Genomic DNA, 25,749 nt, shown 5'->3' with positions numbered 1-25,749 from the left:
CCTATTGTAGGAATATACATACAGTAACATGAAATATAAGGAATTTTGAATGGAGGGTGAAAAAGAAAACCACAAAAAATTTCATTATCAGCATTATTTTATTATAAAATAATATATTCAGATTATATTAATATATCAATTTGTTTTTATATAAATTCTCCTTTTAAAATGAGATTCCCAAATAGTCATTTCTTCTTTTATATTGCTATTATTCTCATTGATACAAACAATTCCATCATCTAATATTCCTTTGAGGTTACAACTACAGGGGGAACATGAATATTATTTGCAATAAATATATAAGAGTCTCTCATAAAGCTCACTGAAATTTTTGATCTAGTCTGGGGCTGGCACTGTGGCATAGTGGACTAAGCCTTCATCTTCAGTGATGTCATCCCATAAGGATGCCAGTTCATGTCCTGGCTGCTCCTCTTCCTATCCAGCTCTCCAATTATGGCCTGGAAAGGCAGTGGAGGATGGCCTAACTGCTTGGGCCCTGAATTCATGTGGGAGACCCAGAAGAAGCTCCTGGCTCTGGGCTTCAGATCGGCTCAGCTCTGGGCATTCTGGACATTTGGGGAGTGAACAAGCAGATGGAAGACCTTTCTCTCTGCCTTTCAATCTCTCTGTCTGTTACTCTACTTCTCAAACAAATAAATAAATCTTTTTTAGAAAAAGAAAAATTTAAAAGTCTATGCATATCTGTGGACCTTCAAAATGTTTTTTATAGCATTGCGTATTATGAAAATATGTATGGATTTCTAAAAATTTTAAACCAAACCAATATTTTTAATTTCATTTTTTCCACAAAATATTTTGAATAACCTTTGGATATGTAGACTTAAAAATGTACTCCGACTGATTACAGATGTTTCTTGATTTACAATGGAGTTGTTTCCCAATAAATTCATTGTGAATTTGAATTATCATAAGTCCAAATTGCATGTGATACATTTATCTTCTTAAACATAATAGTTTAGCAACATAGTAAAGGAGAGAGTTACAGTTGTTCACACAGGCAAGCATGTGGTTGACTGAAAATTTCAGTTTGCTGCTACTGTCTAGTTTCACCAAGGAATTTATTATCACATGTTGCCACCCAGAAGAAAACAAAAATGCAAGATTCCAAATATATTTCTACTGAATGGTATTACAAACATGAAAAATTGAAAGCCAAATTATCATAAACTGGGATTGTCTGTATTTTATTCTGTCTTAAGGAAATACTATCATAATATGCGTAGCATATCAGGGAAAATGTGCTTTTCGGTGAAGACTCTATCCACTTACAGTCATCAGATTCCTCAAATGGAGAACAGTTTGGCTAAACATGAAGACCTTCCATAGCACCTGTCAACCATAGATTATCTGACAGCTCTGAACTCAATAGAGAAAAACAATGATGAAATAGCCAATTCTATGTGTTCTGTGTAATCTGAGGGCAACCCTACCACGATTTTGCCCTTTGATTTTGTTGAACAGAGTTGTAATTCTTCATGTATCTGATACCACTATACCAACTTGAGCATACAAGATATATTCCCCCACTTTCCTAAATCTGTGAGCATTATAAAGTTTCAAGTTTAAAATCAGAGCAACAAGTAATTTCAGTACTTGAAATAAATATCTATCTCCATACAAAGTTTTGCCAACATAGTTAAAGGATTTCACGATATTTTTGGTGATGAAATCAGAAAATATTTTCCTTAAAATTTCTATGATGAATACTTTTAAGCACTCTGACATGGAGCAAAATTCACTGTATAATAAAGAGAAACTAATTTAAGTACACAGAGAATAAATAATTAAAACTTCTGCGAGTTGTTAATGAAGTCTGCATCAAAGACCAAGCAAAGACACGCAAAACAAAACAAAACAAAACAAAAAAAAACCAGAGAAAAAGAATGAATGAAAATCACACTTACCCATACTTTGCAAAATTTGCCCAGCGTTTCATAATGGATCTACTCAAAATTTCTTCAGCTTTTGTATAATTAACTCTTCTTTCAAGTGGTAAGCCAAAGACAAATTCAATTTCATAGCCATGCATCACTCCCATCCATTCTGGCCAAGGAAGTTTGGAGGATCGGTGTTCAAAATAGTAAAAATAGGCATTGTTTCCCATTTCCGAGCACTTCTTGGCAAACTCTAAAGCAGGGCATATAATGTTGTAATCCCCAACCACATCATCCAATGCTTCGCGGTAATTCTCAGGCCTCTCATCATCTAACCAGTCTGCATAGTGGAACAGGATTGACTCCTTTCCAAATTCACTCACTCTAGGAAAAAATATTTTTAAACCATCTTGAAATTCTTTTCTAGTTATGATACTATTGTTATCTTTACTGAAACCAGGAGCACCATAGACAAGAAAGGCTGTCCCTTCATCTTTATTCACACCCACCAAGATCTGGGTTTTTTTTAGTTGTCCAAGCTGAAGGAGTGTGTCTGGCATGTCAGTGAGAAAGTCACCGTCCACTGTTGGACCAAAGTTCACTGAGAGGAGACTATCAAAGGGAACAACAAATACTTCATTCAGAAGAATCTCCTGGGCATCTTTGTTTCGAAGGCATTTTATGATTTCAGTCTCATTCTCTGTAGAGCATCCAACAAACTTAGCTAATGTCAACGTTCTATTCCTAGCTTCATGAAGAGACATGACTGCCCAAGGGGCATTAGATGATCCACTCTGCAGAATGGCTCTGGTGAACAACGGGTGACTTCTAGGAGAAAGCAAATGGAGGCTCACAGAAGCTGCTCCTGCACTTTCCCCAAAGAGAGTTACACTTTTAGGATTTCCACCAAAGGCTGCTATGTTTTTTTGAACCCACTGAAGGGCCAACTGTTGATCAAATAAGCCCATATTCCCTGGGGCTTCGGGATTTCCCGGCAAAGCTAGGAATCCTAAAGCACCCACCCTATAGTTCATTGAAACCACAATCACTCTTTCAACCCGAGTCAGAAACTTGCCATCATAAACTTGCAAAGAAGAGGTTCCAGTCTGAAAACCACCACCATAGATCCATATCATTACAGTGGCATTTTTTGGTTTAGGTGTCGGAATCCACACATTCAGATATAAACAATCTTCACTGAGGTCAGTGTTTGGGTTCCACATTTCTGATCCATGGAAGCCTGGGAAACTTTGATCTATGTTCTGATAGCAGGAATTTGCATATTTTGTGGCATTCCAAATGTCAGACCATTTGGTTAGAGATTGTGGCTTTTTGAATCGAAGTCTACCTAGAGGTGGCTGTGCATAGGGAATGCCAAGAAAGGCTGTTACAGTGCCTCCGAGAACGGGCAAGTTTATCCCTCTGATTCTTCCATTCTTGGTTGTAATTATCACATCTTCGGTGTGTGACTTCCTGATAACCATGCAGAGTAAAAGAAACCAGAAAAGAAATCGGATAGATATGATTGTGTCCTTGTCCTGCATATTGACTTCTGAAAGAGAGATCAGTAGGAAGTTTTATCAGTATTATGCATATAGAATTACACTGTGTTGATGCGAATCCCCTGAAATATAGTAGCTTTTATGAATCCTATAAAATACGAAAACTATTCAAATAGTTTTCAGTTTGGAAGAGAAGTAAGTGCATTAGGAAGTAGAATTTATTTGATTTGAAGATTAGTCATTATCATTAATCTGTAAAGGAGATTTAGTATTTTAAAGAATAAATTTGTCCCTAGCATATATAATGCAAAGGGAATTTTAAAAGTTCAGGGAAAATATAATTAAAGGTAACTATTTTGATGCCGAGAAAATTTTCAAAACCGTGTACAATTTTTCACAACACACATGATCAGGGATTTTTGTAAGTTTTGATACCCTGGGCTGGAAACCATACACAGTCACAGCAAACCTGGCATTAAGTAGTTTTCTGCTTACATCAGGTAAAATTTCTACCTGTGCAGAGGGGGAAATGCAAACTAGTGTGTTTTCTGAAATTCATGATGGCTGATTCTTATCAGAATTGTGAAATAATTTAACAAGTTTTAAGGAATTGTAAGCTACGATGGTCCTTTCCTATTTCACAGTCCCTTCTGTGATACCTTTTTGCCAGCGATTTCTCCCCCTGTACAATCCAGCCTATGGTCAGAAGAAAAATCGGACAACTTAGACTGTACAATGACAGAACTATAGTAATGAAATTGTCCTACGAATTGTGAAAACCAGGAAGCTTGCTATCACTGAAAAACAGAAAAATTAGGGCTGGAATATGTATCAGGTGATTTGAAGTTTTTAAATCATGATAGGCCTCTCTGTCTACCTTACAATTCCAATGGTGAGAGCTGATGGCTGGTATTACAATATGTAGAAGATAGACAAGTTGTGGCTGGTATTACAATATGTGGGAGAAGATACTGATTTGAAAGGTATGGTACACTCAGTGATTGCATGTGGCACATAAATTAATTTGTTAACTGATTACAATATATAAAACAAATGAAATGAAACATGATAGTATAGTCACAGTTGTATTTTGATGGTGAATCAAATAACTGAAGTCAGAGGATTAAAGCAGAAAAAATTCCAGGACAATAAGAGATCCAAAGTAATCTTTGTGACCTACAAAAAGATTAGTTTTTGGCGTTTTATTCAGTAATATTTATTTGATGCCATAAAGAGATTATTTGGGGAGATAAAATTTTATCAAAAATTCGTAGTGCAAATCTTAGTGTATTTTAAGTAATAGAAACTTTTCAGATTTTGAAGCTCCACAAAGAGGGAAAGAAAAATGTAGCACAAGTATTGTTTAAAGAGCTAATATATTTATATAGCTGAAAGAAACTGATTTAAATAGTCAATTACAAACAGACTCTTGCCAGACAATAATAAAAAGGCTCATGAATGTCCAAGACATTTCCTTTATTATATTTTATGATGCTATAATTGTAAATGCAACCTACATGAACAAGAAGCTTAATCCTATGAGCACTGGAAATTTGTGCCTTTTGTTTTGTTCATTTGTTGTTCATTTGTTATACTGTCTTAGAAGGCCAGACAATAAGGCATTCTCCTATAACCCACAGCCTAGACCCATTTAAATCAACTTAATTTACCAATGAAAATGGGAGAGCTACCGATGAATAAGCATTTTTTAATCCCCAAAACTAGCTTAATAAATCAATGCATGTTGTAAAGTATTTTATTCAAAGATCAATAATGAATATATCCATACTTATATCTATATCTAATCCTATCAATATGCATATCTATATTCATGTGTTTTAAATAAAATGCTATAATTTTTAACCAAGCCAGAAAACTATAATTTTAAAAAATTTACAGTTTGATAAAATGGATTGTGTCCTAAGATCCATAAAATATATTATTAAAATGTATAAAATTTTAACATTTTATATAGTTATGGTATTTATGTATCATTGTAGTCACAATAAATGTAATCCGTTGTAATATAAATAATAACAAACTGATATACTGTAATGTAAAGCTTTTTGTAACTTTTTATTAGCTACTGAAATTTTATATTTCTGATAGGAGTGCGAGGCACTGTTATTACCTTATTTTGCCTTATGATTTTTTTCTGTTTTGAAAATTTTCATTGGAAACATGAACTACAAAACCAGTTTACTCTAGAGTGCATTTCAAAATTGCAACATCCCTGGTTTTACTCATTCCTCTAGCTTGGCTCAGTCAATGTTCTTCTAACACAAAGTACATCTGTTGTTTTTGTTTTGTTTCCTTGGTTTTATTTAAAAGCTATTTGGTCTTTAAAAATGAAACACCTGGTCCTAATGAGTTTTGGTCTCATTTTCAAACTTTTGTTCTTTAAATAACTTGTTAATTTTATTTCAAAGCAAGTATACTTATTACCAAAATATATTTGCTTTGTGTATAACTAATAAATGTGATAATTTTCACTGTTCATGTTTTAAAATAACTGCTATTACAGCTAAAGGGTTGGGATATTATTCCCATTCACTTAGCTTGACTTACATAAATATTTCTTATCTTCAATTGTTTCATTTATATTTTGTGCTCACAAGATCCTGATTTTATATAGAGCTATTTTATGAATCAGAATCCTTGCTTTTTCAACAATATCTGTGAGTAGTTACATGTAAATAATGTAACTAGTAATTTTCAAAACAATTGTTGTTTTGCATTTATTGCAAAATGACAATATAATTGGAAATCAAATCCTACTTGTTGGAGAGCGTATATACCAAATCACTAAATCTGTACTTTAATATAAAATTATGAATATGTTCACATCTTGGCATAGGCTAATATTTTTACATTTAGCCACAGTCTGTTATTTAATAAGCATCACTTTTTCATGATTTGATCTTCTATATTCCAGCATGCTGCTCTTATTTCTTCCATTGAAAATAGGTTTCAATTATTTTGTATTATTTTTTAAAGCTTTATTTATTCACTCGACAGGCAGAGAGACAGGGAGTGGGGATTACAGAGAGATCTTCCAGCTTCTGATTCAGTCCCCAGATGGGAACAGTAACCAAAGTCAGCAAGCTGGAACTCCACACAGGTCTGCCATGTGAGTGCCAGGAAAACAAGGACGCGGCCATGTTTTGTTGTTGCCATCCCAGGCACATTAGCAGGAAGTGGAGTGGCCAGCATTGAACCATACTCTAATATAGGATACTGGTATTACACATGGGAGCTTACCCACTATACTACATCAGCCCAGGTTTAATTTTTTAATATTTGTTTACTATATATTTTTAAACAATTAAAAGAAAGAAATTAAAGGACACTAAAAAGTTCTTAATAACCTATATCTCTAAATATTCAATAAGTATTAAAATATTCAATAGAACTTTACTGTTTTCCCTTTTATAAGTTGTCAGCAACTGAGTATTTCACATTGAATAAATGATTAAACTTTGAGAGCACTTAGAATATGTATTACAAAGTATGGGCACACTTTTACACCAAGTACAACTGAGTACCTGAATTTAGATCAATCAACTTATTGAAATAAAATAAATTAATTATATAGAAATTATTTACATACTTCTAATTTTTATTTTATGTATTTGAACAGCATATATATACATATATTAGATATTTCTAATATACGTATATTTTGTGTTGTGTGTGTGTCTGTGTGTATTAGAGAGGGAGAGAGAGATCTTCCATCCACTGGTTCACTTCCCAAATGCTTGCAATAGCTGTAGTTTGACCAGGCTGAAACCAGGAGCCAGGACTCAATCTGGATCTCTTATACAGGTGGCAGGGACCCAGATATTTGAGCCTTCCTTCATCTATTGCCTCCCAGGATGTGCATCAGCAGGAAGATGAACTGGGAACACACCCAGGATTCAAACTCAGGGACTCTGAGGTGGATTGTGGGTGTCCTAAAAAGCAAACTTCATCTTAACCATTACAACAATTGCTTGTCCCTGAAATAGTGTTTAATAGTTGAAAGGTGAGAATTTGTGTGGAACTGACAAAAAAAAAAGTAGAAATACTTGATAAAAAATAAGTGCTATAGTATTACAAGTTTATCAAATATGTTCACATATGAAAATGTTTATTTTTTACTTGCTGAACTTATGTAGTGGAAGCCTTTGATGATAATGCAATTTAAAAAGATGTTATCTCAAAAGTTAACAAGGAAGGAAGGAGAAAGGAAAAGGGAAGGAAGGAGGGAGGATAAATAATATCATTATATTCTTAGAAATATATCTTTGAACTACATGGAAACTGTTCTTATTGTATTAATATTATATTAACATGAGAATTGTTGAATATTGTGTTGTGGTAATTATCATGCATTTGCTATAAACCTGATAATCTAATATAATAAAAAATTCACTTTCAAAAGTACTGGTGATTTTTGAAAACCTCTGAACATTTAAAATATGACTTTCAAAATAAGAAAGAAAATTTAAAGTTCTCTGTTTTATGTTTTGAATTCAAGTTTGAAAGAAGTTGCAGAATTCTCATGCCAAATTCAAGAAGAATTGTATATCCTACTAGTAGAAGAATTCAGAATGCTGCTCCATAACATACGGATATGATAAAATGATTGATAAAAAGAGCTCTGTGTTTATCATCTATTTGTCGTAATTGGATAGTCATCAACTTTCCAAAGTTATGGCCCAACCAGAAACTTATTAAAGAATGATCAGATATTCACAGTAATTTTCCAAAGTTTAGAGTAATTTTTCTTTTAAAAAGTTATGTATGGACAAATATGTATTTCTGTTTGAAAATAAAACTTGTTTAATTGGTGGGAAAATATCCACCTAGATATATTAATATAATTTAGAACAAGCACCACTAAAAAGTATTTGGTCAAATTAAAACAACTAAGTCTTTATATCAAACCTAACAGGCTTGTTTTGTTGCAGACTAAGTGAAGTGGAAAATTGAGGAAGTCTGTTTATAAATAGAGTATACCACTATCTTTGATAAAAGACACTGTATTACGTAGAAGTACTAGGAACTTCTTGTCCTCAATCAGAAAGACCACTCACAAACATTTCATTGTATGGATAATATGAATATTTAATTACAACATTTATTGTGTCTTTGAAAGTGGATCCGCTCTTAGGTTGTATGTACTCAAATAAAATTTCTAACATCTGAGACAATCCATTGTTTTTACTAGGAAGCAGACTTTGTCATGAAACCATCAAAACAAAGACTCAACATAATTTAAATATGTGTTACTAATTGATATCAAGAAACCAATCAAAACAAACAAAATTTTCATGACATGATTTTTAAGATATTATTAGCTTAAATTTTGTATAAATGAAAAATAGAGTAGATTTCAAGTTTTTTTTTTTTAATAATAGGAGGAGGACATTTCAAACAGCAATAACCAAACCAAACTTTGAAAATCCTACCAGAAAATTCATATTATTGTATAACATTGAGAAGTCTAAAGATATTTTTCAGTTATAAAACTATGTTTTAAAATCTCATAATTATACCCATAAAAGTAGTTTTTAAAGTAAATAATAATTGCATTTATCATAATTATGAGATGCTCTATATTAAGACATTACACAGACTAGGGATAGTGTAATTGAGTTTATCATGAGACATTCATATAAATATATGACATAGAATAAAATAAAATATACACGCAACTAATAGAAATCATAAACAATGAAATTACTTTTATAATTCAATTTAGTTTTAATCACTTATACATTTTATACTTTGAATGCTTAATCCCCTGGATATACTGGAACTGAAGACATCAAAATGTTAGGAATAAATTATAGGAATAGTTTATGAGATTATAGCACAAATAGAAAGTTTTAATTTGCTTAAATTTCTTTAAAGATAAAAATAATAGCAACTGTCAGATATTTTGTTACAATTTAAATACACATATAAAAAGAGAACAGACAGCAAAGGGGGTGTGTTTGTGAATCAAATTAAAAAATTAGTCTTCTCTTTACATAAATGATACTTAGATCTTTGATTTGTCAATTGACAGTGTTAAAGTTTCTGATGCCAAAATGTTGATTCAGAAAACTACTCTGTTAAACAAGACAATATGAGAACTATTAATTTAATGCCATTTTTTAAAAAGGAGGAAAATAAGGCAAAGACTATTTTTGTTGGTCTTTTAAGAACAGATTGAATACAGAATGCATTTAAGGTAAAACTGCATAAAATATAATTCCTTAGGGAGCCCACTAGAAACATCCATGACAGCGATTCCACAAGTCCTTTATACAGTGTTGACCAAATTCATTATTTCTTCAGCAGTTAAATGGACTGTGTCTGTGTTCCCTGAATAATAGATTCGATGCATGTGCCTGCCCGCTTCATCTGTCCCATTTACAAGCTTTACTAAACTGCTCTCCACAGAGCACTAAAGAGACAGAGCAAACACGTGAAGAGATCGCACTTCTCGCACGGAATGAGTTTCTCAGTAACTTGCATCCCTCTAGGAAGGTGTAAAATCAGAGCAACTTACCCGACTCTGCAGCAAAGGTGATAAAGTTTCTAAGGACTGGAAATCATGTAAACACTTCAGGGAAATGCAGGATGCAGCTGCTGCTCCAGCCTGTAAATTGGACTGCACTGACATTACAATCAACTGTTACTGACAAAGCTCGCGAGAGTTGGCAGCAGCAACTTGATCGAGAGGCAGCCAATCTTTACTTTCTGACATCTGTTCAGAGACTAATGGTATGAATGATTCATTTACAAAAATATTGCCAGATTCATGTTTTACAATTGCTGATACCCTTCTAAGAGTTAAGAGAAAAAAAAAAAAAAGTGTACGGGATTTTTCTTTTTTTTTTTTTAAACGTAAGGAGAAGATGCATTTTTTAACATTATCAGAACTTTTTAAAATTTTAGTAGAATGTATCTTTTTCCCCCGTACTGAAAATTTGAAGATGTCCATTTTTTTTTCCAAAAAAAAAAAAAAATGCTGTCATTGAAGTCCTTTGCAGTTGCAATGTGTGTCAGCTGTGCAGTTGTAAAGATTAATAGGGAAGAAAATATGAAATAAGATAAATACAATGTAGTATAAAGTATGCAAATCAAGAGTGGTGTATTTACTAAATGTATGTCACTGACTTGTATCACCTTCCAACTCCTACACCCCTACACTTGCTTTAACTTATACAAATTTGTGTTGGTATTTCTTATTTAGGGGACCCTGCAGGAGAACATGTGAGAAAAGCCTTAACTTTCTGCTCAAGAGAATAAAAACGCATTGTATGATTTCCATGGAACTCTGAAGCACTTGTGAGCCAGCAGTCAATGTGCTCTAGAGGATATATTTATGTCTTCTTAGAAAAATTAAGAAAAAAACATGAACAAACTTTTTAATGTTTGAATTTTCAGTGGAGTTACATTTTTAATATCTTATACGCCATAACTTTTCATTTAAATCACTAATGGGCTCACTATGGAGTAATCAGAAGGTATGTATTTGTAGGTAATTCTGCTTTTTTGTTTTTAGCCATATTCAAATTTAAAACAAGCCTGTGAAAACTGACATTTGTGGGGTTCTACCTTGACACTTTACATGGAAAAGTTTGTTATTGGTACAATAAATATATGAATTAAATGTTATTATCCACAGTTTCAAATGAGAAAACTATATAAAAGTCAGAAACTTGTATATCCTACTAGTAGTAGCTATTGAGTCAGAATTTTAACCTACATTTGTCTGATGTCATTATACATTGTCTGATTCAAGATACTAACAATTTCGGTCTTTTTAAAATTATCTTTTCTGTGAAAGTTGCTACCTAGGAATTATTGATGAGATATTATAATTCAGAATCAAAATGATTTATGGTGTACTTAGAATATATTTTATATATAACTTAGTTACACAAACATTACAGAATGCATCACTCTATCTCAAATTAGGAAAATGAGTTTTAAAGGGCCTATGGTGACAATTATGCAGTGGTTTATAAAGTGATGGCACTTTGGTTTAAAATGTAGTGATTCTGGTGGCCCACATGAAAATTCATGATTCAGTATAGGTGTTTTTTTTGCATGCAGACATCAAAATGATTCTCTCCAAGGCACATCCACTGCATTGCTTTCTGTGCTTGCATGAGGACCTCGTTATAAAGCCTTGCAACTGTTGAGTGATGTGTTTTGATGTTAATGAACTCAGTAGAGCTCCCTTCATGCTCCTAATACCCCTTTACTACTATGTAAACGATTCCAAATATGCCCATGTTTTGTTTTCATCTTTAAAAATGAAGCATAACCAAATAATAAATTCACAAGCATAGTTTTATTTTTAACTCCTGTTTAAACTGGCTCACTAGCAACATCAACCAATACACAACCTGGCAATTCTACTTCTGCTCAGTGTTTGATTTCAGTAAACCACCTTCAGCTACTGTCCCTTTAATTCCTTTTCACTCACGCTTCCTCAGCTATGCCACATAGTTTATTGCTTTATTTCTGTGTGCCCTTAAAGCATTTCTTCTTCCTGTCTTTCTTCAGAGTCTCTTCCTTTGTGGCTCAACAAACAGCAGCTGCTTTGCTTCTGAGGTGTCATCATTTTCTCACACACATCCAGCGAGAGGATGTAGGTCACCTACAGTGAGCTTGGTTTGGGGTCAGTAGGCAAGCGCTACTTCATTGCCTCACAGCCTTGATGGTTAATGATCCTGCTGCTCAACGTTGAGTAGGCCTTATAAGCGACACTGATGAATCACAAGGCACTTGACACCACATTAACACTGCACGGATTTTGCAACCATATATGCTCAAGTTTGGGCAGGGCAGCCATTACAGTCTTGGCTCTGGGATCTCTTTCAGTTAGCCAGTGTTGGTGGCTTTTTGCTTTTAAGGTTTCATTATAACTCAGTTCCCACCCAGCTGGCTGTTTTCTCAATAGCTGCACTAAAGGATAGTTGAGTCAATGCACTGCATTAATCTTATTTAGAGTTAATCTTCCTTAGGCTTATCGATGCCACACAAGTGTCTTGATATTTTCTTTTATTAATACATTCGTTTTATACAAGAACAATATATTCTCTGAAAAACTAGGAGTGATAAGGAAGATTATTTCAATATTTTACATATCATCAATATGGAAAAGATCATTCTGTGTTCTGTTTATTGTTTTAAAAAATCTATGTACCTATACTTACACAGTTTATTAGCAATTAAATGGCTTTTAATAGCCTTTCTTGTTTTTCTTTAATGATACTAATTTTCCATTATTATTTTAATGACTGACAAACTATTATATAGGTATGGTGTAAACTTATTGCACTTTTTGTTGCTTTTATAATGGTAATAATATTAAGCTATAAAAATTATTTGAAAACACTTTTTGAAGCTCTGTAAATACAATAATTCACTTAAAAGTAATTATCACTTTAATGTAAGTGCTATCTTACTCCAGTTTCACAGTTGAAGAAATTTAGTTACAAAGGGGCTAAGTAATTTTCCTTCCATCATAATACTTTTAATATTTTCCAATATTCATGTTAACACCAACTACAATGCATATTTTACTATGGATATGCATATTTTGTTTGTTTGATTAATTTCTTTTCCTTGGTATGTGCGAAGTTGATTTTCAACCTTCTGAAATCCTTTACAGGCTATTGAATAGAAATGTTTCCAACAGTTCTGGCATAAATGGTACACATGTTAATCAGAATGAATCTAAACAATCCCTGAAGCAAAGGACTAGACAATCATCCTCAATTACATGTTACGTGTTTGAAGGTGTATTTCTCAGCAGACATTGGAAGCAGGCCCAGATGTGCCAGTTATAAAATTCTGTGAGGATCTGGGGGCAGCTATGAGGAAAGTGACTCAGGCAGTGTCATCAATAAGGAACAGCACATAGGTCTTCTGAAGTTAAGGGACAGGAAGTAATGGGAGCTGCTGGTTTGTATATGTAGATATATATGTAGTTCAAGTGAAGGAGTTGTGGAAAGAGATTTATGGGCATCAACCTAGAACACTAGCTCCTAAAATGTAAATAGAGGGGTCAGTGCTATGGGCGCTGGTTCTAGTCCCTGCTGCTTTTCTTCTGATCCAGCGCTCTGCTATGGCCTGGGATAGCAGCAGAAGATGGCCCAAGTCCTTGGGCCCCTGCACCAGCGTGGGAGACCCAGAAGAAGCTCCTGGCTCCTGGCTTCGGATTGGTGCAGTTCTGCCTGTTGTGACCAATTGGGAAGTGAACCATCAGATGGAAGACCCTACCCCCCATCCCGTCTTTGTCTCTCAATCTCTCCTCTCTCTGTGTACCTCTGACTCTCAAGTAAAATAAATAAATCTTTAAAAAATAAAAATAAATAAAATAAAATGTAAGTAGAAATCAACAACATGTCATTGTTCTTACGGAACAATATACCAACCAGATTTTCATAGAAGTGGTGGAGTCAGAAAAATCAGAATATGGAAGCAAACTCTGAAACTGGATCACAAAGAGTTTTAAAAGAGAAATCACTTTTTTTTTTTTTTAACGCAAGAAAAAAGAGAGGGAAAAGCTGCAAGCTCTTTTATTATAATCTAATTTGTTAAAGTGACTTAAACATACTCTTGCCAAGTACTTCAATGACCATGAATTATGCTTTTGGAAAAATTGTGCATTAACATGTCAGTCGGAGTGCTGTTTTAAAAATCCAGATTCCAAGACCACAATCCTTGGCTTGGACCACAGCAGATCTTGGGGGTAGATTTTTAATTTGGCCTCATCTATGAACCTGATTGGGATAAGTTTAGACACCACAGCAAAGAGACGAATTCCTGAAGCCTTGCTCCTGAGGAAATGGTTGTCCCACTGTGTGTACGTTTTATCTGTTTTCTTTCTTTTACTCCTGTATAATTACATTTTAAGCTAATTTAGAAATGAGGCATATGGATCCTTGAAGCTTCTTTCATTTAGCCCATTTTAAGTTTTTGTTTTTCCATAGGTGAAGTTGGGTATGGTTCATTAATTTTGACAAATATATTATACTAACATAAGAAATTAAAATAGAGAACATTGGTTATAGGGTATATAGGAATTCTTTGTACTACTTCACAATTTTTTGTTTTGTAGAATTAAAACTATTCTGAAATAAGAATTTTTAAAAAATCTATTTATTTGAAAGTGAGTGCTATTTGAAAGGGAAAGAGGGAGAGAAAGAGAAGGAGGGAGAGAGACCTTACCTCTGATGGTGCACTCCCCAGATGGCTACAACAGGCAGGGTTGGGTCAGATGGAAGCCAGGAGCCAGGAGATTCAGCCCAGTCTCCAACGTGGGTAGCAGTGGCCCAGTACTTGGGCCTTTTGTTGCTTTTCCAAGACTGTTAGAAGGGAACTGGATCAGAAGTGGAGTAGCTAGGTCATGAACCAGTACCCAAGTGGGATGTCAGTATTGCAAGAGGCAGACTAACTCGCTATACCAAAATTCCAATTCCGTGAAATAAGAATTTAAAAAAAAATACAAATAGTGGTATCAAATATACTTCTTCAAGTTATTTTTGTTAACAGCACATTTATCTTTTTTTAAAGATTTATTTATTTATTTGAAAGTCAAAGTTACACAGAGAGGGGAGAGGCAGAGAGAGAGAGAGAGAGAGGTCTTCCATCCGCTGATTCACTCCCCAATTTGCTGCAACGGCCGGAGCTGTGCTGATCTGAAGCCAGGAGCCAGGAGCTTCTTCTGTGTCTCCCACATAGAGACCTACACGGGTGTAGGGGCCCAAGGACTTGGACTATTTTCTATGCTTTCCCAGGCCACAGCAGAGAGCTGGATTGGAAGTGGAGCAGCTGGTCTCCAGCTGGCGCCCACGTGGGATGCTGGTGCTTCAGGCCAGGGCGTTAACCCGCTGTGCTGCAGCGCCGGGCAAGCACACTTATCTTTTATATGGATGTATTATAATTTATCTAATCTCCTGTTTTGGAAAGCCAATTTTTCCAGTAAATAACTATATAAGTGGGCATTATAATTGGAATATTTCTTACTTTTCATTAGGAAATTACATAAAAAAAAGAGTTGTCCAGAGGTATATAGAGATTTTTGATTAGAAGTGTATCACCTGGGGCCAGCACTGTGGCCTAAAATGTAAAGCCACCGCCTGCGGTGCCAGAATACTATATGGGTGCCTGTCCAGGTCCCAGCTGCTCCATCTCTGATCCAGCTCTCGGCTATGGCTTGGGAAAGCAGTAGAATATGGTCCAAGTCCTTGGGCCCCTGCACTGGTGTGAAAGACCTGGAAGAAGCTCCTGGCTCCTGGCTTCAGATAAGAGCAGCTCCGGCCATGGTGGCCATTTGAGGAATGAACCAGCAGATGGAAATCCTCTCTATCTTCCTCTGCCTCTCTGTAACTCTGTCTTTCAAATAAATTAATCTTTAAATAAAAAATGTATCCCCAACTATGTCTACAACATATTAACAATTTACATTCTCACCAACAATCTAGGAAAATAAGAACATCCTTTCCTCTCAAAATACAGTATTATCTTGTATTTTTTTTTCATTTTTTTCCATTTCATTTAAAATTATGACTATACTTGTGTTTAATTCATTTGTATATCATTGTGATGAACCATTGTGTTAATTCTCTAAAATATAAATTGTTTTATGATGTAATTTCAAGTTTATATAAACCTTTCAAGTTAATGGCAAGAACAAAAAGTCTTACCTTGATTTATGACGTGTTAATATTTGGACCCTTTTTCTTTATCATCTTTATACACACACATACACACACACTCATATACACACAATTATTGCTATTTTCCACAAGAGATTGGTTTGGTTTCAGGACCCTTAAGAATACCAAAACCTGCAGATATTATAAAAATCTCTTAAATAAGTAAGTTGACATATGAACATTCTCCCGCACATTTTAGGCCATGTTTAGATTACTTATAATACATAATGCAATGTGAATGTTACGTAGATAGCCTTCATACTGCATTGTATTATGCCAACAGGGAAAAATGTCTGTACCCATGCAGTACAGATGCAGTTATTTTATTTTTTGATCTGTGGTTGGTCAAATCAGCAGATGCAGAACCTGCAGATATGGAGGGATAACTATTTTTATATATCTATGTCTATATTTTTATTTATCTCCATACATATGTATCTTCATGTGGTATTGTTTTAGATCTTTATATGCACTTGGAAATTATTTGTCTGAATATTTCAGTGTTATTTGTACTATCATGTTCTATCCCTAAACCCTCCATTAATATCTGTGGAAATCTACCTGCTATCCACTTGTAAATACAGTGAATCAATTTAACCAGTAGTATGGTAATCATATAAAATTAAACAGCTCTGTTACTGAAGGAAATATTTAACATCAAGATGACAACACATAAATGTAAAGGAACATGATGCAGGAAACAAATATTTTGCAGACTTTGATGAAATATTGATTCAAGCAAGAATTGACAATCAATATTAAAGGTATTGGATGTGGTGTGTGCTTGATATGGACCTGGATATTTAATGTTGCTGCTAAACCATGCAGTTTACATTCAAATTTTCAAAACTCAAACCAAGAGTCAGTTATGGTGTTGTGAGCATTCCTTTTTTCCCTGTATTTTTATGTATTTGTTTTTATTTATTTGAAAGACAGACATCATGAGAGTCAGGGACAGGCAATTAGATGTAGATCCTCCACCCACTGGTTTACTCCCTGCTGCCTGCAAAATCCATAGCTGGGCCAGACTGAAATCAGGAGCTCAGAACTTAGTCACAACATCCCATGAAGGGGCAGGGACTTCAGTACTTAAGCCATCACCTGCTACCTCTCAAGGTGCACATTTGCAAGAAGCCAGAATTGGAAGTGGAAATGGTACTCAAATCACGACCCCCAAACCAAGGTTCTGTGATATGCAATACGGACATCCCAAATGCATCATAATCACTACATTACATGCCTGTCCTGAGGTGAAAATTCTAGAGTAAAAGTAGCAAGTTGCAGAATGTTAGGATAAATATGATCTCCTTGTGGTACATACATACACCCACACCCCCCAACACATACACAATTGGAAGCCTATGCATTAAGTGAGCATATCAAATGTCTTCAAAATATTTCTGTTTTCAAATTTTTGTAATGCAAATGCACTGTTCCTGAAATTATTATGCATATGAATAGAAAGTTGCATTTCAGTGAAGGATAGTAAAACATTTCATTCAGCAATTCATGCTCAAAATGACCTCACAAGTGTGAGTGTTTTGGGTAGCCTGCCACAGGTTCTCAACTCTAGTTTCCTACCAATTCAGATCTTCGAAGCAGAAGGAATGGCTCAATTAATTGAGTTTCTGACATTCACATGGCAGACCCCATGTGAATGCTTTAGCCCATCCCAACTCCTTTGAATCAGTGGATGGGAGCTCATAGTCTCTCTCTCTCTCTTTCTCCCCTTCCTTCTTCTCTCCCTATTAAATAAATAAAAATATCTAGCAGGAGATTTTTTACCCAAAATTATGAGGCAGCTTTTTCTTTAATGATTTAAAGAATCAGGAAGAGACAAATTTGCTCAACGCACATTACACATTACAGAGATGATATAACCTTCACAGGAAAAATAACTTGAGGACAATGAAAAGAAGGAAGAATCTGGAGCTCAAACATTCTAAGATGCGGCAAGGCAAAAAAGTGAAAATCAAATACAAATTAAAGAAAAGACAGTGCTTTTAGGATACACCATACAGACCACGAGTGCTGAAGAGACAGACCCAAAATAAAGACTTCTAGAAAGATATTTGTGGTGAGGTGTAACGCTCTCCTGAGAATCCTTAAATCTGTTAGATGTGAAGGTTTTTCAATGATTCTGAAGTAGTCATGTGTTTCTGTTTTTTTTTTTTTTCCTCTCCCTTCTATGTGTGTGTGTGTGTGTGTGCAAGTGTGTGAGTGCATGTGTGTGTGAAGGGCATGTTTTGGAGAGACACAGGCTGCACAAATATGCAGAGCAGGGCTTAAGGAAGGGGGAACAGGTCAGTTTTATTTATATTGAATAAAGCGGTTGTGCTGTTAGTGAGGTAGGACAATGGGGCCCTTGGCATTCTTTCTCCATCACTATAATTTGAAAAATTTCCTTATTTACACAAAAAATGTGTAAGTAAAAATAAGTTTCTCCTAAAATAAGCTTGATCACCATAAGAGCACCATTTGGAGTTACGCAATGGCTTCCAAACTACGAGTAAAGAATACTTTGCATGGTAGGTTCTCACCTTGAAGATCTCTACAATCTGCCTCTTTCTTCAGAGACTTTTGGCCTCTAACCAATATTTACCTTCTATATCTTGTTTCTTTATCTGCTTTGCAATAATTTCAAATATTTGTCTATCTGCTGTGCCTAAGAACTGTTATTTTATCCACTTCAGAATGATTTTTCAAATGCCAAAATTTCAATCTATGTTGTGGGGGGAGTAGAGAGATAGAGTCAAGATCCACAGTGCAAAAATCGTGAACTGTTGAAATTCACCTCTGTTTTGGAGCTCGATTAGCAAAGCACTGCCAAATAGCCTGACATTTAGCTAAGCATTGGATTGCTGGTGTGTTACAGCAGTTACTAAATATAATCAGTCCAATAATAATTAATCTTTCTGTCTTAGTACAATCTGTATCTTAACAATGTTTTTCAGTCTGTTCATATTTGGTGATTATAATCACAGCATGATTTGATCATGCAAGGGAGGTTTTTTTCGGAAGGTATTCTTAAATACAAAGACCTTAACTTTGCCAGCCATGAGAAAACATCATGATATCAGCCTGACTCCAAGCAATGATTTCACATCTTTTTTTTTTTTTTTTTTTATCTTTTATTTAATGAATATAAATTTCCAAAGTACGTCTCATGGGTTACAATGGCTTTCCCCCCCATACCGTCCCTCCCACCCACCACCCTCCCCTTTCCCACTCCCTCTCCCCTTCCATTCACATCAAGATTCATTTTCGATTATCTTAGTATACAGAAGATCAGCTTAGTATACCTTAAGTAAGGATTTCAACAGTTTGTTCCCACACAGAAACATAAAGTGAAAAATAATAGATGATTTTTTTTTAAATGATGATGAAATCAGATCAGACCTATTGTCATGTTTAATCCCAGTGAGAGTCAAGTTGGGAGTTGATAATTTCTTTTCTTTTCTTTTTTTTTTTTTTTTTTTAACAGAAGATCAGTTTAGTGTACATTAAGTAAAGATTTCAACAGTTTGCACCCCCATAGAAACACAAAGTGAAATATACTGTTTGAGTACTCGTTATAGCATTAAGCCTCAGTGTACAGCACATTAAGGACAGAGATCCTACATGAGGAGTAAGTGCACAGTGACTCCTGTTGTTGACTTTACAAATTGACACTCCTGTTTATGGCATCAGTAATCTCCCTATGCACCAGTCATGAGTTTCCAAGGCTATGGAAGCCCCTTGAGTTCTCCGATTCTTATCTTGTTTAGACAAGGTCATAGTCAAAGTGGAGGTTCTCTCCTCCCTTCAGAGAAAGGCACCTCCCTCTTTGAAGACCTGTTCTTTCCACTGGGATCTCACTCACAGAGATCTTTTTGCCAGAGTGTCTTGGCTTTCCATGCCTGAAATACTCTCATGGGCTTTTCAGCCAGATCCGAGTGCCTTTAGGGCTGATTCTGAGGCAAGAGTGCTATTTAGGACATCTGCCATTCTATGAGTCTGCTGAGTATCTCACTTCCCATGTTGGATCACTCTCCCCTTTATTTATTCTATCGGTTAGTGTTAGCAGATACTAGACTTGTTTATGTGCTCCCTTTGACTCTTAGTCCTTTCATTATGATCAATTGTGAACTGAAATTGATCACTTGGAATAGTGAGATGGCATTGGCACATGCCACCTTGATGGGATTGAATTGGAATCCCCTAGTATGTTTCCAACTCTACCAATTGGGGCAAGTCAGCCCGAGCATGCCCCAAATTATACATCTCTTCCCTCTCTTATTCCCACTTTTATGTTTAACAGGGATCACATTTCAGTTAATTTTCAACACTTAAGAATAACTGTGTGATAATTACAGAATTAAACCAGTCATATTAAGTAGAACAGACAAAAAAAAAAATACTATGAGGGATAATGTATTAAGTTGTCCATTAGCAGTCAGGGCTATGCTGATCAAGTCACCATTTCTCATAGTGTCCCTTTCACTTCAGGAGGTTTCCTTTTTGGTGTTCAGTCAGTTGTCACCGATCAGGGAGAACATATGGTATTTGTCCCTTTGGGACTGGCTTACTTCACTCAGCATGATGTGTTCCAGATTCCTCCATTTTGTTGCAAATGACTGGATTTCGTTGTTTCTTACTGCGGTATAGTATTCTAACGAATACATATCCCATAATTTCTTTATCCAGTCTACCGTTGATGGGCATTTAGGTTGGTTCCAGGTCTTGGCTATTGTGAATTGTGCTGCAATAAACATTAGGGTGCAGACCGCTTTTTTCTTTATCAATTTAAACTTCTTTGGGTAAATTCCAAGGAGTGGGATGGCTGGGTCGAACGGTAGGGTTATATTCAGGTTTCTGAGGAATCTCCAGACTGATTTCCATAGTGGCTTAACCAGTTTGCATTCCCACCAACAGTGGGTTAGTGTCCCTTTTTCCCCACATCCTCGCCAGCATCTGTTGTTGGTAGATTTCTGTATGTGAGCCATTCTAACCGGGGTGAGGTGAAACCTCATTGTGCTTTTGATTTGCATTTCCCTGATTGCTAGTGACCTTGAACATTTTTTCATGTGCCTGTTGGCCATTTGGATTTCCTCTTTTGAAAAATGTCTATTGAAGTCCTTGGCCCATCTCTTAAGTGGGTTGTTGGTTTTGTTTTTGTGGAGTTTCTTGATCTCTTTGTAAATTCTGGTTATTAACCCTTTATCTGTTGCATAGTTTGCAAATATTTTTTCCCATTCTGTCCGTTGTCTCTTCACTCTCCTGACTGTTTCTTTTGCAGTACAGAAACTTCTCAATTTGATGCAATCCCAATAGTTGATTTTGGCTTTGACTGTCTGTGCCTCCCGGGTCTTTTCCAGAAATTCTTTGCCTGTGCCAATATCTTGAAGGGTTTCTCCAATGTTCTCTAATAACTTAATGGTGTCAGGACGTAGATTTAGGTCTTTAATCCACGTTGAGTGGATTTTTGTGTAAGGTGTAAGGTAGGGGTCTTGCTTCATGATTCTGCACGTGGAAATCCAGTTTTGCCAGCACCATTTATTGAATAGACTGTCCTTGCTCCAGGAATTAGTTTTAGATCCTTGATCAAATATAAGTTGGCTGTAGATGTTTGGGTTGATTTCTGGTGTTTCAATTCTGTTCCATTGGTCTATCCATCTGTTTCTGTACCAGTACCATGCTGTTTTGATTACAACTGCCCTGTAGTATGTCCTGAAATCTGGTATTGTGATGCCTCTGGCTTTGTTTTTGTTGTACAAGATTGCTTTAGCTATTCGAGGTCTCTTGTGCCTCCATATGAATTTCAGCATCATTTTTTCTAGATCTGCGAAGAATGTCTTTGGTATCTTGATTGGGATTGCATTGAATCTATAAATTGCTTTTGGGAGAATGGACATTTTGATGATGTTGATTCTTCCAATCCATGAGCATGGAAGATTTTTCCATTTTTTGGTATCCTCTTCTATTTCTTTCTTTAAGGTTTTGTAATTTTCATCGTAGAGATCTTTAACGTCCTTGGTTAAGTTTATTCCAAGGTATTTGATTGTTTTTGTAGCTATTGTGAATGGGATTGATCTTAGCAGTTCTTTCTCAGTCATGGCATTGCTTGTGTATACAAAGGCTGTTGATTTTTGTGCATTGATTTTATATCCTGCCACTTTGCCAAACTCCTCTATGAGTTCCAATAGTCTCTTAGTAGAGTTCTTTGGATCCTCTAAGTACAGAATCATATCGTCTGCAAAGAGGGATAGTTTGACTTCTTCCTTCTTGATTTGTATTCCTTTGATTTCTTTTTCTTGTCTGATGGCTCTGGCTAAAACTTCCAGAACTATGTTAAATAGCAGTGGTGAGAGTGGGCATCCCTGCCTGGTGCCAGATTTCAGTGGAAATGCTTCCAACTTTTCCCCATTCAATAGGATGCTGGCTGTGGGTTTTTTATAAATTGCTTTGATTATATTGAGGAATGTTCCTTCTATACCCAATTTGCTTAGAGTTTTCATCATGAAAGGGTGTTGAATTTTATCAAATGCTTTCTCTGCATCAATTGAGATAATCATATGGTTTTTCTTCTGCAGTCTGTTAATGTGGTGAATCACATTGATTGATTTGCGAATGTTGAACCATCCCTGCATACCAGGGATGAATCCCACTTGGTCTGGGTGGATGATTTTCCTGATGTGTTGTTGTATTCTGTTGGCCAGAATTTTATTGAGGATTTTTGCATCTATGTTCATCAGGGATATTGGTCTGTAATTTTCTTTCAGTGCTGCATCTTTCTCTGGCTTAGGGATTAAGGTGATGCTGGCTTCATAGAAAGAATTTGGGAGGATTCCCTCTTCTTCGATTGTTCTGAATAGTTTGAGAAGAAATGGGATTAGTTCTTCTTTAAATGTCTGGTATAATTCAGCAGTGAATCCATCTGGTCCTGGGCTTTTCTTTGTTGGGAGGGCCTTTATTACTGTTTCAATTTCTGTTTCAGTTATGGGTCTATTTAGGTTTTCGATGTCTTCATGGTTCAATTTTGGTAGATTGCATGTGTCCAGGAATCTATCCATTTCTGATAGGTTTTCCTGTTTGCTGGCATACAGGTCCTTGTAGTAATTTCTGATGATTCTTTTTATTTCTGTGGTGTCTGTTGTTACGTTTCCTTTTTCATCTCTGATTTTATTGATTTGGGTCTTTTCTCTTCTTTTTTTAGTTAGTTGGGCCAATGGGGTGTCAATTTTGTTTATTTTTTCAAAAAACCAGCTTCTCGCTTGGCTGATTTTTTGTAATGTTTTTTTGGATTCAATCCTGTTAATTTCTTCTCTGGTTTTAATTATTTCTCTTCTCCTACTAGATTTGGGTTTGGTTTGCTGCAGTTTTTCTAGGTCCTTGAGGTGCGCTGAAAGCTCATTTATTTGGTACCTTTCCAATTTCTTGATATAGGCACCTATTGCTATAAATTTGTCTCTCAATACTGCTTTTGCTGTATCCCATAAGTTTTGATATGTTGTGTTGTTGTCTTCATTTACTTCCAGAAAGTTTTTGATTTCTCTTTTGATTTCTTGAATGACCCAGTGTTCATTCAGGAGCATGTTGTTCAGTCTCCATGTGTTTGCATACTTTCTGGGGTTTCCTGAGTTGCTAATTTCCAGCTTCATCCCGCTGTGGTCTGAGAAGCTGCATGGTATGATTCTAATTTTTTTAAATTTGCTGAGACTTGCTTTATGGCCTAGTATGTGATCAATCCTAGAGAAGGTTCCACGCGCTGCTGAGAAGAATGTGAAGTCTGTAGATGTAGGGTTGAAAGTTCTGTAGATATCTGTTAGATCCATTTGGGCAATAGTGTCAATTAAATCTGCTGTTTCCTTGTTGATCTTCTGTCCGGATGATCTGTCTATTTCTGAGAGTGGAGTATTGAAGTCCCCCAGTACTATTGTATTGGAATCTAAATCTCCCTTTAAGTCCCTTAACATATCTTTTAAATAGACCGGTGCCCTGTAATTAGGTGCATATACATTTATAATAGTTACATCTTCCTGTTGAATTGAACCCTTAATCATTATATAGTGTCCCTCTTTGTCTCTCTTAACAGTTTTTGTATTAAAGTTTATTTTGTCTGATATTAATATGGCTACACCTGCTTTTTTTTGGTTTCTGTTGGCATGGAATATCTTTTTCCAACCTTTCACTTTCAGTCTGCATGCCTCTTTGTTAGAGAGATGTGTTTCTTGTAGGCAACAAATAGTTGGGTTGTGTTCTGTGAGCCAGTCAGCTAAACGGTGTCTTTTAACTGAAGAATTCAGACCATTAATGTTCAATGTGACAATTGATATGTAGTGACTTTGCCCTGCCATTTTCCCGGAAATATTTTCTAGTATATGCTTTGAGCTTCCCATGCTCTTTTACTGGTAGGTGTTCTTCCTTTCCCTTCTTTCATATTGATGGCCGTGTTTCTGTGTTTCTGAGTGTAGCACATCTTTAAGTATCTTTTGCAGGGCCGGACGAGTGGCCACAAAGTCTTTCAATTTCTGTTTGCTATGAAAGGTCTTTATTTCACCTTCATTCACAAATGAGAGCTTGGCAGGATATAATATTCTGGGCTGGCAATTTTTCTCTCTTAGCACCTGTGCTATGTCTCGCCATTCCCTCCTAGCTTGTAGGGTTTCTGATGAGAAGTCAGCTGTGAGTCTGATTGGAGATCCTCTGAGAGTAATCTGACGTTTCTCTCTTGCACATTTTAGGATCTTTTCTTTATGTTTCACTGTGGTAAGTTTAATTACCACGTGTCGTGGTGAGGATCTCTTTTGGTCATGTTTATTGGGGGTTCTATGAGCTTCCTGTACTAGGATATCTCTGTCCTTCTCCAAACCTGGAAAGTTCTCTGCTAGTATCTCACTAAAAAGGCCTTCCAATCCTTTCTCTCTCTCCATGCCTTCAGGAACTCCTAGAACTCGAATGTTGGTTTTTTTAATAGTATCCTGTAGATTCCCAACAATATTTTTCAGGTTTCTAATTTCCTCTTCTTTTCTTTGGTTTGACTGTATGTTTTCCTGTGCTCTATCTTCTAAGTCCGATATTCTCTCTTCTGCTTCACCCATTCTGTTTTTAAGGCTTTCTAATGTGTTTGTCATTTGATCTATTGAGCTCTTCATTTCATTTTGATTTCTCTTGACTATTACACTTTCCTGTTCTACTAGTTTCTGAGTTTCATTTTGACTCTTCCTTAAAATTTCATTTTCACGAGAAAGATTTTCAATCTTGTCCATTAAGGATTTCTGTAGTTCAAGGATTTGCTTTTGAAAACTTCTAAATGTTCTTATCATAAATTTTTTGAAATCCGTATCTTGCATTTCTTCTATCTCATCATCTTCATACTCTTGGCTTGGGGTGTTTTGCTTATTTGGAGGCATCATAGTGTCATCGTTGATCTTGCTCCCTCTATTTCTGTGTTTGTTACTCGGCATAGTTAATTCTTCTTGCGTCACTGTGCGCTTTTTTTTTTCTTTTTTTTTTTTTTTTTTATACTGTGTCCGTGTTAAGTGGACTGCCTGCTGTTGGAGGAGCCTTGGAGGCTTGAGATGGGTGGGGCCTGAGAGCTCTGCCTGGTTCTTCCAGGTTAAGGGTGTGCAAAGGTGACACCCTCAGGTTATGCGTGGT

General features: G+C 35.6%; 1 protein-coding gene and 1 long non-coding RNA gene across 2 annotated transcripts in view; one reads left to right on the top strand and one right to left on the bottom strand.

The window, feature by feature from the left end:
* Nucleotides 1-10,243, bottom strand: part of BCHE (butyrylcholinesterase) — an 87,329-nt gene extending 77,086 nt beyond the window's left edge. Inside the window, exons 1-2 of the mRNA XM_002716368.5 lie at nt 9,939-10,243; nt 1,926-3,447 (exon numbers count right to left, since the gene is read on the bottom strand). Coding sequence (XP_002716414.1) covers nt 1,926-3,439 — 1,514 coding nt within the window. The 5' untranslated portion in view covers nt 3,440-3,447; nt 9,939-10,243. The remainder of the gene's footprint in view (nt 1-1,925; nt 3,448-9,938) is intronic.
* Nucleotides 1-25,749, top strand: part of LOC127482890 (uncharacterized) — a 129,742-nt gene that overhangs the window by 10,252 nt on the left and 93,741 nt on the right. The window contains exon 2 of the long non-coding RNA XR_007908785.2: nt 10,626-10,899. This is a non-coding gene — a long non-coding RNA (uncharacterized lncRNA). The remainder of the gene's footprint in view (nt 1-10,625; nt 10,900-25,749) is intronic.

Source organism: Oryctolagus cuniculus, chromosome 4 (assembly GCF_964237555.1).
Source record: "Oryctolagus cuniculus chromosome 4, mOryCun1.1, whole genome shotgun sequence".
NCBI classification, from domain to species: domain Eukaryota; kingdom Metazoa; phylum Chordata; class Mammalia; order Lagomorpha; family Leporidae; genus Oryctolagus; species Oryctolagus cuniculus.
This window is presented reverse-complemented; position numbering and strand designations above follow the sequence as displayed.